The sequence below is a fragment of the Cynoglossus semilaevis genome, chromosome 16, assembly GCF_000523025.1.
Source record: "Cynoglossus semilaevis isolate Cse_v1.0 chromosome 16, Cse_v1.0, whole genome shotgun sequence".
Classification (NCBI taxonomy): domain Eukaryota; kingdom Metazoa; phylum Chordata; class Actinopteri; order Pleuronectiformes; family Cynoglossidae; genus Cynoglossus; species Cynoglossus semilaevis.
Window position 1 is genome coordinate 12923988 of NC_024322.1, and position 13125 is coordinate 12937112.

General features: G+C 37.9%; 1 protein-coding gene and 3 long non-coding RNA genes across 6 annotated transcripts in view; 2 read left to right on the top strand and 2 right to left on the bottom strand.

Annotated features, from left to right (window-relative positions):
• Positions 1-570: 570 nt before the first annotated feature.
• LOC107989803 (uncharacterized) lies at positions 571-3729 on the bottom strand. Its single transcript, XR_001761320.2, has 3 exons — positions 2181-3729; positions 1126-1344; positions 571-676 (listed from the first exon to the last, which is right to left on the bottom strand). It is a non-coding gene; the product is annotated as an uncharacterized LOC107989803 (long non-coding RNA).
• On the top strand, positions 1216-11844 carry LOC103392209 (uncharacterized). The gene is made up of 4 exons (XR_001761318.2): positions 1216-1352; positions 7517-7611; positions 9572-9734; positions 11707-11844. It is a non-coding gene; the product is annotated as an uncharacterized LOC103392209 (long non-coding RNA).
• Positions 9741-13125, bottom strand: part of erbb4b (erb-b2 receptor tyrosine kinase 4b) — a 96214-nt gene continuing 92829 nt past the window's right edge. For 2 of the 3 annotated variants that reach the window (XM_017039971.2, XM_017039969.2), the window contains exon 28: positions 9741-12143. In XM_017039971.2, coding sequence (XP_016895460.1) covers positions 11458-12143 — 686 coding nt within the window. In that variant the 3' untranslated portion in view covers positions 9741-11457. The remainder of the gene's footprint in view (positions 12144-13125) is intronic. The other variant, XM_017039970.2, reaches the window with a different exon arrangement.
• Positions 11981-13125, top strand: part of LOC107989802 (uncharacterized) — a 2052-nt gene continuing 907 nt past the window's right edge. The window contains exon 1 of the long non-coding RNA XR_001761319.2: positions 11981-12169. This is a non-coding gene — a long non-coding RNA (uncharacterized LOC107989802). The remainder of the gene's footprint in view (positions 12170-13125) is intronic.

The following is a 13125-nucleotide window of genomic DNA, read 5'->3' on the forward strand; positions in this document are numbered from 1 at the left end:
TTACCATCGTGAAAAAATCTCACAAAAATTTAATAGAAAAAAATTCTTAAAATGTTCTGTAAATAACCTTAATTTATGAGAAACATGCAGGAAAAGATAAAATTTTGCAAAATAATTTTACAAATTTTTTTAGATTTTGACCATAAATTACACGAAACGGTCACATTTTGAGAGATACCTTTATTTTAATAAGATTCTAAAAATCTTCTCTAAAATGCAAGGTTGTCCTAAAACATTGTCCTTCGTACATACAGCATTAATTTGTAAATTATTGGAAAATTATAAACATTCATGGTTAAATACTTCCAGAAACTCTGTTCTTATTAGTTGAACTTACAGCATGAAACAAAAGAGTCAGGTATGTTTACAGATGTGATATCAGAAAGAGGATCAGCCCAGTCTCTGAGTGGTGTAACTCACTTTGAATCAGTTTAGTCAAGTCTTTAGTTGGACTCTGCAGAGGCACCACTCGAGTCATTGTCCAGTTCCACTGCCTGTGAACAGCTGCTTTGACAGACAGGTAGAATATGAGACCCAGGAGCAGCTTCGTTCCTCAGCGGTCCAGTGAGCGTTTCCGGATGGCTTCGGCCACCGCAGTTCACAGGAGAGCAATGACAGAGCGAGGGTCATCGCTGCCAGTCACACCACTGCCAGACACAATTATGTAGGCTCCTGTCTGGAGAATGAGTTGCAAAACAATTATAAATAGGGATTTCTGATTTGAACTTTTTATCAATGTCTGATATCTCGATATTGTCCAAACACTTAATTCTGATATCAACAAATACATGAAAAATGTATCTTGTCTGCATGCTGCTCAATATTTTGAGAATTCTTACATTTTTTTTCAGCAAAATCCTAAGTTAGCATGTCATGTTTGGTCAGATGTTGAAAAAATATGATGAAATCTTTGGTACATCAACCACTGATCAAAGGCAACACACATTAATAATATTCTTTTAAAAACATAAATGTCCTAACATTTAATAAAAATGTATTAATTGTCCTAAATCTATACATTATATAGCTATAATGTAACCAGGACATTTTTTATCCTCTTGTAATGTTTTACTAGGATGTAACATGTTCCACCGATTATGGATGTCTTATTTTATTATAACTTACCTAAGTAAAAAAAGATGTTTTCAGCTGATGTTGATAAAGTTTGTTCCACTTTCTTCTTTTCCCAAACTCTCCAGGGACGGACCTTCGACCTGCTCACACAGGTGTGTACATGCAGAACTTCCATCCACCTTCGTCCGCTTATCCGTTACCGGGTCACGGGGCAGCATTCTCCACGACCTCCAACCAAATCACACTGCACCGCACCAGACCCTCGTGAACCTGTGGTGGTGAGTCATACAGCACTTCATTACAATAATTCAGGAAATCCAAATTAAAAAACAAAACAAAAGCCTTCGGTAAGGGTTAGACTGGCATCATTCTTTAAATGTTTTTGTTTATATATAAAGTTTTAGAATGTGAACTCAAACAGCTAAATGAATGAAGCGAGCTATAAGCTAAAACATTACATACAGAGGAAAGTAAACAATCCTACTTTCTCTCAGTATTTCAAAATAAATAATCATGAAAAATCATGATAAATTGGCCTTGAGTCTCCCACTCTCTGTCACCCGGACCTCGCTGAGCCAGATTCCTGCATTCAATTCTACATAAACGAGGGGCTCGGGGTCATTGCCAGCCTGCAATCCGAACTGATTAGCACATTTGTGATGCACTGGATCATTATGTACACCCATATTCTAACAATGACTTAAATTGGGCCTAAACAAGTCATAGAAATATCCTTGAATACCATAACCCTTAAAATAATGAGCAGATGTTTACAGTTTAGTCACGGTTGTTCTCTTGTTCTCTTCTCTCTCTTGTTGACTCACTGATTCCTACTCATTTAAAGAAATAATAATAATTTAAAAAAACAGCATTCATAATTAATTCTCACAATATAGGGTTATATAATGTGTGTTGTCTCTTTTTTCTAAGTAATGGAATAATAATTTCTTGCAGTCGCAGGTTGGTCTGTTTTCAAAATGACATGACAACACAAAGGTCCACGTATTTTCCTAAAGACGGGTCGTCCCTGCAGCCTGGTGTCCTAATGATGTTTATTCTTAATTAGAGTTAGTGCACGGTGTAGTGGTTTATATTTGATGTCTTACCTCAGTTTCCTTGGGCTTTGTGCTGTTGTTAAGGCCTCAGGTTTGTTCAGGAAAAGGAAAGACGATGCCAAGACTCCTACAAAAAAAAGAAAATTAAATTAAAAAATGGTAGCATTTTCTTTTCACGTAGACATTATTTGTCTAGTGCTGCTTACAAAATTGTACTGAATTACTACACTAGAAATGTAGGTATTTTACAGCTGGATGTGGGGTGAGAAGTTACATCGGATGATTTTAGCTGAAGTTGTAAAGATGGTTCTTATCTGTTTCTAATAGTCGGGTTTGATGCCGAGGACTGGAAGGCAAAAAAACAAAAAACAAAACAGCGATGACCATAAAAAATAAGGAACTTATTATTGTAATTATTCCAATTGGGTTGCCTTGTCCTGAAAGGTCAGAAGGTCAAGCTGTTGTGCTTATTCGTCAGTCATGGTCTGCAGGTTCTTCATTTTTATTTTAAGTTCACAAAATAAGTCAGCAACAAAATTAGCTTTTAAATTGAATTAATGAAGTAAGGCTTGCAGTAGCATCACCTCTGCTCTGACCGTTTCACAGTGTGGTATAGATTTTATGTCCCTCAACTCGGCCCTGCCCTCTGTTCTATACTGTGTGATAATTTAACCTGTGTGACAGGGTTTAAATCCATTCTGTAGATATGCGTGTGTGTGTGTGTTTACTTGTGTGTACTGATCTTTGGAGAAACCGCACAAGTGATGCTGTGTAAATTACTGGCAGGACCAACATTGAGAACATTTCACGTCAGCACCGTAGGAAATCAGATCCATTCCGAATCAGTGTTTATTACTAAGCTGTTGGCATGGTTTCCTGTATGGTGTTTCCTGTAGGTTCGCGCGCGCGTGTGTGTGGTGTGTCTGTTTGTGTGTGAACTCCTGAAGAGATCGTAGCCTCTGGAGACGAATAGCCTGTGAAGAGAATCCAATATGTTGTTCCATAATGAAAGCTCTCAAGAGGAATTGCAACACTGCTTAGTGGGCTTTGTACAGTCCATTCAATCACATGCTGCCCACATGCCGGGATTTAGAGGCAGCCCCCCTCGACCCCTCCCTTCCGCACATACACCCTGTGTGAAAGAGGTAGTAATAGCAAAATATCTAAGAAGGAGAACAAGCCTCAGAGCTTTGGTGATACAGTACAGGCGATTGACATTTAAAATTATGACGGCGTTCCCTGAAGGCGTTTTAGTATCTACTGTCGTGGACCATCCAGATATGGCTGATCTTTGTTCAAGGTTTGTAGAGCTTGGTTGCTGTGACAACAAGTTTATTCAACTAGGAAAAAGAGTTTCTGACCTTTGTCTTTGGAAGAGTTGCCTTAAGAGGAAGGGTTTTCCAATTGTGATTGTTATATAACCAAGATATAAATAATAAATAGTTATAAAGACAGGACGTCCTGGACCTATGGTGTTTCATGGTTACGTCTCCGTCTCCCATAATTTTTTAAAGAAAGTCCTGTTCCATCGTTCTGATGAATGGCGTTAAAAGTGATTTAGCACGGGAACTTGTTGGTGGATGACTTTGTTTACATTTGCTGGTTGCACACCATACGTTTTCAGTTTACATTTGCTGGTTGTACGCCATACGTTTTATAGTGTGGTTCATTCCCTTTCTTGTGTTTGTGTTGTTTTTTTGTGAAATGGTTCATTCCCTTTCTTGTGTTTGTGTTTTTTGTGAAATATTTTTGCCCTCAGACTCTTGTGATGTTTTTATGTCCTAGATTATGACGTTACCACTGTGTTGGTGTAGACGAGTGACATAAGTACTTACGTACAATATGTGAAAATCCACACACGTTCTGTCGTAGAAATGGAATTCTGATGTAAGTTGAGAACAACTTGTAGTCCTATTTTTCCTGGAACAGAAATAAAAAAAAATTAGGTTGGAGTTTCACACTTGAGACTGTTTTGTAAATAATCAAAATAATAAAATTATGTCTCACCTGTTAGCCTGTTAGCCTGTTAGCCGTAGACCTCCTCACTGCCCTGTTCTCACTGGTGCTGGACTGACGAGCTGAGGTTCTGAGCTGAAGTTAAAGTTGAGATGGAATTTAAAGCTCAAGCTACATCTGTGAAATTAGAACGTTTCCCAGCAGTGTTACAAGTTAATTGACTGTATTACAACAACAATACCTGAATTAGCATCACCGTGGGTTAACAGTGTTATCATATCAATTTTACAAATTCATTTTGACAGCCCAAATAAGAACATTTGAAAATACCTGGGCATTAAAATATGAGGAGATAACGCTCCGTGTTTCTGCGTCGGGGTAAAGATTAATGGGCTGTCAATTAAAGCCTCCACCTTTATTTTCTGCAAGGCGTCAGTCAATACATTTACCTGCAGACATTCAAGATAATTTACATTCATCCGCACAGGTCATCCTTCATATCAGGTTCAAAATCCATACACTTTGTCAAAGGGGTTTGGCACGGGGGTGTGAGACCAGAGGCAGTGACAAATAGTTTCGATCACACTCTATTACCATCTTAAGGCAAGTGATTTGACTTAGCACGGGGCAAAGGCTCAGACGCTGATCTCGTTATTGGATTTCCGATGATAATGCCGTAAAATGTCATCAGCCGCAGTGGAGAAGCATCCATCACGCACGGGCGAGTGTCAGAAGTGATGGCACCTGATTATTGGTGGTCTTTTGTGATATTTCTACATGTACACGTTTGTGTGTACCTCTGACAGAGAGAACAAAGAAAATAGGCCGTGGTGATAAGAGTGAAGCCACTGTTTGAGTCCTTGCACTTTTTAGCTTGAGGGCGCCACCATCTGTATGGCTGCGTTTGTTTTTACAGTCTGCTGCCTGTCATTATTTGGGAGAAATGAAGATGTCATGCAGTGACTACAGGCTGAAGAATTGTTCATCTCAGTGACTTAATAGTAGACATTTAGGTACAATGAGAGTGAGTCAAACAGTTAAAAAAAAAAAAACCCTCAGATAATCATTAATTTCATTGCATTGTATCTAAATTACTACATTTAAAAAAATACTGGATTAATTATTAAATATATTTTTAAAGAATGCATTTTTAATTTAATTGAAATGACAAATTGAAAAACAGCAGATCATGAATTAAACTGTCTGTAAACAAGACTGGATCCTGTGGGATTTTAGTTATCATCACCTGTCGAATCTGTTGAGCATCTTATTTGCACTGAGACCCCACTGGGATGTTCAGGTCTGCCCTGTGCTCTGCCAATCAGAGTCCCAGGGGGAACATCTCCGAGCAGTTCAGTTACTTTGATCATGTTAAACTGCGTTTAATTCTCTGCAATGTCAATAAACCAACACAACTCAATATAAAAACCTGGAGCCAGTCCAGGATTTTTTTTGTTTCGTAATCAAATTAACAATTGCATTTCTAAACATTGTTTAGCAAATATCTTTGAATTCTGAGGGTCTCACCGTCACCGCTGCTTCTTAGAGTTGGGTCCGTAAACTTGACATTTGCTCCGACTTCAAATCTGTCCATTTGCAGTCTTGTAAAATCTGTAGAAAAAATAAAATAAAACAACAAGTTGTCAGCCTGGACTGAGAGACTTATCAGATATATTTTGAAAGAAATCTTTTGCAAATCTTTCTTAAAACTTTTTGACTCACCCTCATGCCATTCATTGCTACTGTTTGTTAGCTGTTAGAGAATTAGCTAGCAATAAATGCTAAATCAAGAACACTTAACAATTCATTCACATCTGTAAATACAGAGTCCGAGAGAGAGAGAGATACCATATAAAGAACACAACACTGTAACCCATACAAAGATATAATAATATTAACAAATCAAAATTAGTTTTTCAAAGTCTAAATATATGACAGTGAAAGTGAACTTTTACCGTCAGTATACTGAGACTGTGACAGGTAACAACAATGACATAATGAAGGAACATTTTTCTTCTTTAAATATTGACTGATCTTTATTTATATTGAATTAAAAATATACTTTTGACAGATTCATGTAGTAAAAGAGAGGGGTACATATTTGAATGTTCCAGTTTGGGAACCGTGTCAATTTACCAGTGAAAAGGAACATTTAAAACTAGTAAAATGAGATACAGGGAGGGCGTAAAAAAAACAACTAATTTTTCAATCATCCTGTGGACGTTATGGAGAGATCGTAACCTACGATATACTTTATAACCTCAGAACTTATGTAATTATATTAAAGAGTTCTGACCTCAGTATTGTTTGATTCTTTTAACATTTTTGAAACAAAACAATCGACACCCAAATCATCAAATGTAATGGAATATACAACATGGAGTGTAAAATAGGCCCGCAGTAGTATTCAGTAGATGATGGGCCGTATATAAAAGTATGACAACGTCTAACTAACCCAGGGCTGACACTGGGTAAAATGTCAACGTCTGTGTTCACAAACTTCTCTTAGTCTGGCTCAGTTCCTGCTAAACAACATGACTTGTGCTTGAGTGACTCACGACAAAAATATAATACAACTCACAGTAAGTTCTACTGCAATTGTCCAACCGAGTACCTGCTACAGTACAACAAAAGAAATACAACAAGTCACTTTTTTTTAATAATTTTGGTGCCAGTCTTTGTGTCATGAAGCTCAGCAACAACTGAAAAAAAAATTCCCATTAAATGAAAAAAAAAATCCATTGACCTATATAGACAAGAGTGAACATTAAAGTTCTTGTGAAGTAGTATTTACCAACCTTTATGTACAATAAGTTATCACTGATTCCAATCACCTGGTTTTCAAAGCCACTGAAATATTCTTACAGCGTTCAATCAGTATTGCCAAATATGGACAAACAGCTCAATATAATCAGAAAATAACATTGACTTGAATCTGGGACTCTTAAAGGAAAGGGAATTAAAAGCTTTATATCAGCCGGTTAAACACTGAATATAAAGAAAAACAAAACAAAAACAAACTGAAAATGATGAATAAATACTGAGTATTTTCTAGTTTGTTTGAAACTTTGTTTTGACAGTGTACGAAACAAATGAAAATCTGTCTAATTCTGTTTACACACACATTCACTGTCACAATAGAACTGAGAAATGAGGCGGAGGTGACCCACCCACACACACACACACTCTTCAAAAGAAAAAATGTTGAGTTGGAAAAAATGTCTGCGACGTCACATTTACAGAGATGCTGTCCGTTGTCAACACCTAGCTATAAAAATACTATCCATATTTGATGAAGATTATTTGAAGTTTTTAGAAATCCCCTTATCTGATGAACGACGACTTTACAACATTATCTGGTCTGATATGAATTAAATAGACTTGTAAAGTAGGCTGTGCTCTGTTGACCTTTGACCCGTTTGTCTTCACAGAGTCGTGGGTTGCACAGGGGAGTGGGGACGTGATGACGGTGACCACTTGGTTCCAGATGTTTCTCTGGACGTTTGATGAGGCCCTGATTTAAATGGTAGGAGTGAATATTTATATGTTCTCTGTTGTATAAAATACAACTATTTCAATTGCATCTGTACCAAAATAATGTGTAAAAATGTACTTTTTAGACCTGTGTCAACTGCAAATCTGTAAAGTCAGGTGACAAATATCAACTGTTAAAGAATCGCACCAACAGCCTTCAGTTTTCATACTAAAATGGAAACGATGGTACGCACAGAATTAGCATTTTGTCGTACCTACAGATCTTCTCCTTCGATAGCACCTCGTTAAATGGCCTGGCTATGTATTAAAAATAACTAAATTATCTTTTTGTCGGAGGCGAGGGGGCATAAAAATAACTAAATTATCTTTTTGTCGAAGGCGAGGGGGCAAATTTTGGAATTACTGAAATTGTATTTATCAATATTTAAATGTAAGCAGGAAAAATTATTAAAATGTGACAACGATGCCCGTCTTAGTAGATTTTGGGCGTTAGAATATCCTTATGTGGACACTGAACAAAATCTGCAAACAAAATTCCACTGTAAACAAAGTGAGATCCTCTTTACCCAGCAGTATTTAAATAGTACACACTATCAACAGCCTGGCGTCAATGTACAATTCCAGAATATGTTTGGTCTATGTAAACATCACGGAAAGGAACGACACTAACGCTAAAAATCACAAAATAGGACTGAAAAAGAAAAAGTATTCACAGTACACGTGGTAACATGTGTTTCGTATTTATAAATCATGTGAGAACCATGACTAAAAGAAAAAAAGAAAATGAGAAAAATAAATACAACCGTTCAATTAATAAGTCAAACTCCTGGCCCGGGGGCCACTTTCCAACCATGAACCCCAACATCTGGCCTGTGACTAGATGCCACTAACAAATCCAATTTGCCCTTCAGAATATATATATATATATATATATATATACATATATAAAGTATTTTCTGTTTGCCATTTAAGAATGAATAAATATAAGCACTGGGCGTTTTTACTAGACTATGATACTACATGTATTATTATTAAGGTTTTTGCTGCATCCAAAACTTTTCCTCTTCATATTTTCCAGGTCTTAGCTTGCCTTCAGTTCAGACAAAGCTTTTTTTTTTAATATGCATCTGTGTTACAGCTGGAGCTGCAGAACAGTGTTGGCTACGTATATTTTATACAGCCACCTCTGAGGTGGAACACAGCATGGCAGCCTGTTGTGATCTCCTCTGCCAGCTGTGGTGCACTTGCACATTCTCTGCTGTGAGCCTTTGTAACATTGATGCATTGTTCCAGTAACATATCTGGAATCCTAATACCTCAGCTTTAAACTTGCAGTAGTATTACAGCCTATTGCCTGTCATTCGGGGTCTCTCAGCTGGTGCACGGGGTGAGATGTTGGGTAACATGATTTCCCCACTGAACGAGCCAAAGTGGAGGAATTAGCATTCAGAAAGCTAAAAGCCCCTTGTGAGGCCTGCTGGCTGTCAGCAGCAGCAGGTTTTCTCCTCCAGAAGATTGGCTTTATTTTTCCACTGAGATCCATTACAGAACCTTTCGGTGACTCTCCACTGCCGTCGTTGCACTTAAGTACACGGCCACACAGTAGTCTAAAAGCATACCAACTGATACTTGGTGGGTGCTGGTGGAAAGATACTCACACAAGTGACTTCTCCCGCTAACAATGAAGAGGAGACACTCCATGTTGCGCACATTTACGTAAAGAACGCATCCGTACAGACTGTACATACAGCAGTCTGACTTTCAAAGTTGGTTTCAAGTCGGCACAAGGCAAGAAAAATGAAGCGTATTAACAGCAGAGTCAAAGCCTGAACGAGGCTCAACACATGGTTGAATTGGAGACATTATTTAAAGCCCACATCCCATCCGTCATCTAAACTTATGTTTGGCGGAGGAGGGTTTCAATTTTATAACTGCGGTGAATGTGATATTATGGCACTAATCTGTCTTCCATTATACTGTAATTTCTGCAGGTCTGACATCCTGTTACGGCGTGGCAGCCTGTGTCCTGATTGGAGCTCAGCTGGATTATTATTCTTCCTCATAAAATATGAAAGGGAGCGAAAACACGACATCTGTGTTTTGGTCATCACGTCGCTGCCTCTGAAACTTTCCACCAACGGCGACTTCCTGTGGGTAAGTGTTTGTGAACTTTAAACAAAATGTGCTCTTTGTTTTGTAATCCCTATACACAGATAGTCTGATGTGTACTGAATATCCAATATTGATATAACTGAGTATGTATTTTTGGACTTTAATTTAAAGAGCAGCCCTGTCCAGCTTTGCGACCCCTTATCAAGGCAAATGCAAAGTACCAGACTATGGTATGGACAGAAATTCAACTCTAAAAATATTCAATTTAAATTCAGAAAAAAGTGTATCCAGGCAACTTTGTTTGTAATGCAATACTGTATTTCGAATCACTATCAAAATGATGATACTTTACTGTGCACAAAAGACTTTCTATTGGCCGATTACTCTATGATAGAATGCTTGGGCTGCAGTAATTCGCAGGCCGAACTCAAAAACATTTTTTTTACCCACTATAGATTATTATTGCAACATCAGCCAAGCAAAAATAACAATTTGGAATAACAGCAAAATCAATTTAGCTGTGCACAAATACTAATTCTGCTTATAACCCCAGCCCCCAGGCCAAGTTATGAGACATGCTGGTGTCTCACAGCTTACAGGTTCTGTGTCATCTGGCCGTACATAAAGTTAGCCGTAGTTTGCTCTTGAAAAAAAAAGTCCCATTTTCTCAGCTCTTTAAATTAAATGTCTTTTAAAGGTTTCAAACGTATTTTTCACCAAAGAACCGCAACTCATCTGACAGAGAACCAAACAGAAACATTTTACCCTCGTCGCTTAATGCACTAAGAATATTTCCGCGCACAGCCCAGGCCACAGATTGCGAGTGGTAATGACATGTAATTGGCATATTTACAGCTCTGCAGGGTAAGTCACTTTGCCATCTCCACTGTGCTTTGGCTGAGAGTGTCTGTATTGTTTTTCATTATTTAAGTCCTCTATAAGACAACGTGACAACGAGAACAGATTTCTAATGCTTTAAAAAAGGAGGAAAAAGACAAAACTAATGTTCCTGTGAAGTCATATTTTTCTCTTAAGGCCCGTTTCAAAAGTTCTCCACAATCATGCTCCTTGTCCCATTTAAGAGAGTTGTCCGTCCCCAGGCACCAACTCCATTTAGACATAAATCCAAGTGCTGCAGTTAACGCTGGTAATGACAGTCAAATTGTTGCTAACTGTGATCTCGTGGAGCTAATACAAACCAGAGTGTGTGCTAAAGGAAACGTTGCAGTGAAAGGGACGAAAAACAGACAAGATCTTGATTCCAAAAAATAATTTAAAAATATTTCTTGTTAATTCCAAGTGCTTATATGTTACCCATGGTAAACAAAAATTAGGATAATGAAAAATGATTTATGGGAGTAAAAAAAAAAAGAAATTCAAGAAAGGTCAATGGCAATAATCCTCTCTTTGGGCTAACCTAGGCTTGTTTCTACTAAGCATCTGTTTTCAGTCTTTGATTGCGTTTGTTTTTGCGTCTAACTAGCACAAAAAAAATGCTGTGACGACACAAGACCGATAACAATGATAATCTGTTTTAGGGGGCGGAGGGCAGGAGAGTCCGTCAGTGGTAATGAGTTCCTGTAAAGACAGAACAAAGAAAGAATAAGAATTGCAATCATATATTTAATGGAGAGAAGTGCTCACACAAGGTACAAGGAGATCCCAGACTGATGAGCACTGCAAGAAAATCAAAGAACTGTGTGTGGTCTTTCTGTCTTAACCTCTATCCCCCTTGTCATTCCTCATTTGTACAGTAGGCGGGTCACTACACTACAGTGTTCCTCTGTCGGTATGGTGGAGGTGGCAAAACGTTCCCCGCTTTCATAGCAGCCTCAGACAAATATTCCTGGTTTTCAGCCACGGCGGGGCGAATGCGTCCGTTCTGCCGGTAGAAAAAGCGCGTGCTGCAGTCCTGTAGATACTCCGGGTTGTGCATTGTGGACTTTGGGGGGAGACTGTGCTGCCAATATTCAGGATTGTCAAAAGTGGCTTTTTTGCCTTTCTTATCAAACAGGATGGTGTTGCTGGTGACGCCTGAGTGCATGGTGTGTCCCGAATGCCCTGGATGCAGGGTGTGAGATGGATATGAGGAATGGGGCAAGTGGCCGGGAGGTACTCCATATCCAGAGGATGTGACGGTGTGACCTGATGGCGCTTGGTTGAGTGTCTGAGAAACTGGCTGGGCAACAGAGGACGCAGGACCAGAGATGGAGACTGCACCGGCTAATCCGTTCTTGTCTCCGGGTTTCAGCAGGGTGTTCAGGTACAGTGGCTCATTCATGTACTCATCGTCCCTATGGGATGTCTGACTCTTAGGGACAGCAGCAGCAGCAGCAGCAACTGCTCCAGGCATGTGAAGGCCATGGCAACCTGCTCCATCAATCACTGCATGGGCATCGCCGTTCCTTCGACGTGTGACGAAGGGGTTTTCCTCGACAGGGTTTATATAATCTAGAAAAAGAGGGACGTAAACAGAGGTAAGTATTAGCCTAATTATATATATACACATATATTATTGTTTAAGTTTATGTATACATATGGATGTATATGTATACATATATACACACATATGTAGTTGTGTGTGTATATGTTTATATGTATACACATATGTAGGAGATTATATGTATACATATACATACCTACATGTGTGTATACATGTGTACATATATACACACATATGTAGTTGTGTGTATATGTATACACATATGTAGGAGTGTGTGTGTTTATGTGTACATATATACACATGTAGTTGTGTGTATATGTATATATGTATACATATACATACCTACATGTGTGTATACATGTGTACATATATACACACATATGTAGTTGTGTGTGTATATGTTTATATGTATACACATATGTAGGAGTGTATGTGTGTTTATGTGTACATATATACACATGTAGTTGTGTGTATATGTATATATGTATACACATATGTAGGAGTGTATGTGTGTTTATGTGTACATATATACACATGTAGTTGTGTGTATATGTATACACATATGTAGGAGTGTATGTGTGTTTATGTGTACATATATACACATGTAGTTGTGTGTATATGTATACACATATGTAGGAGTGTGTGTGTTTATGTGTACATATATACACATGTAGTTGTGTGTATATGTATACACATATGTAGTTGTGTGTATATGTATATATGTATACACATATGTAGTTGTGTGTGTATATGTTTATATGTATACAAATATGTAGGAGATTATATGTATACATATACACACATCTACAGATGTGTGTATATATGTGTACATATATACACACATATGTAGTTGTGTGTATATGTATATATGTATACACATATGTAGTTGTGTGTATATGTTTATGTATACACATGTAGTTGTGTGTATATGTATATATGTATACACATGTAGTTGTGTGTATATGTATACACATATGTAGTTGTGTGTAT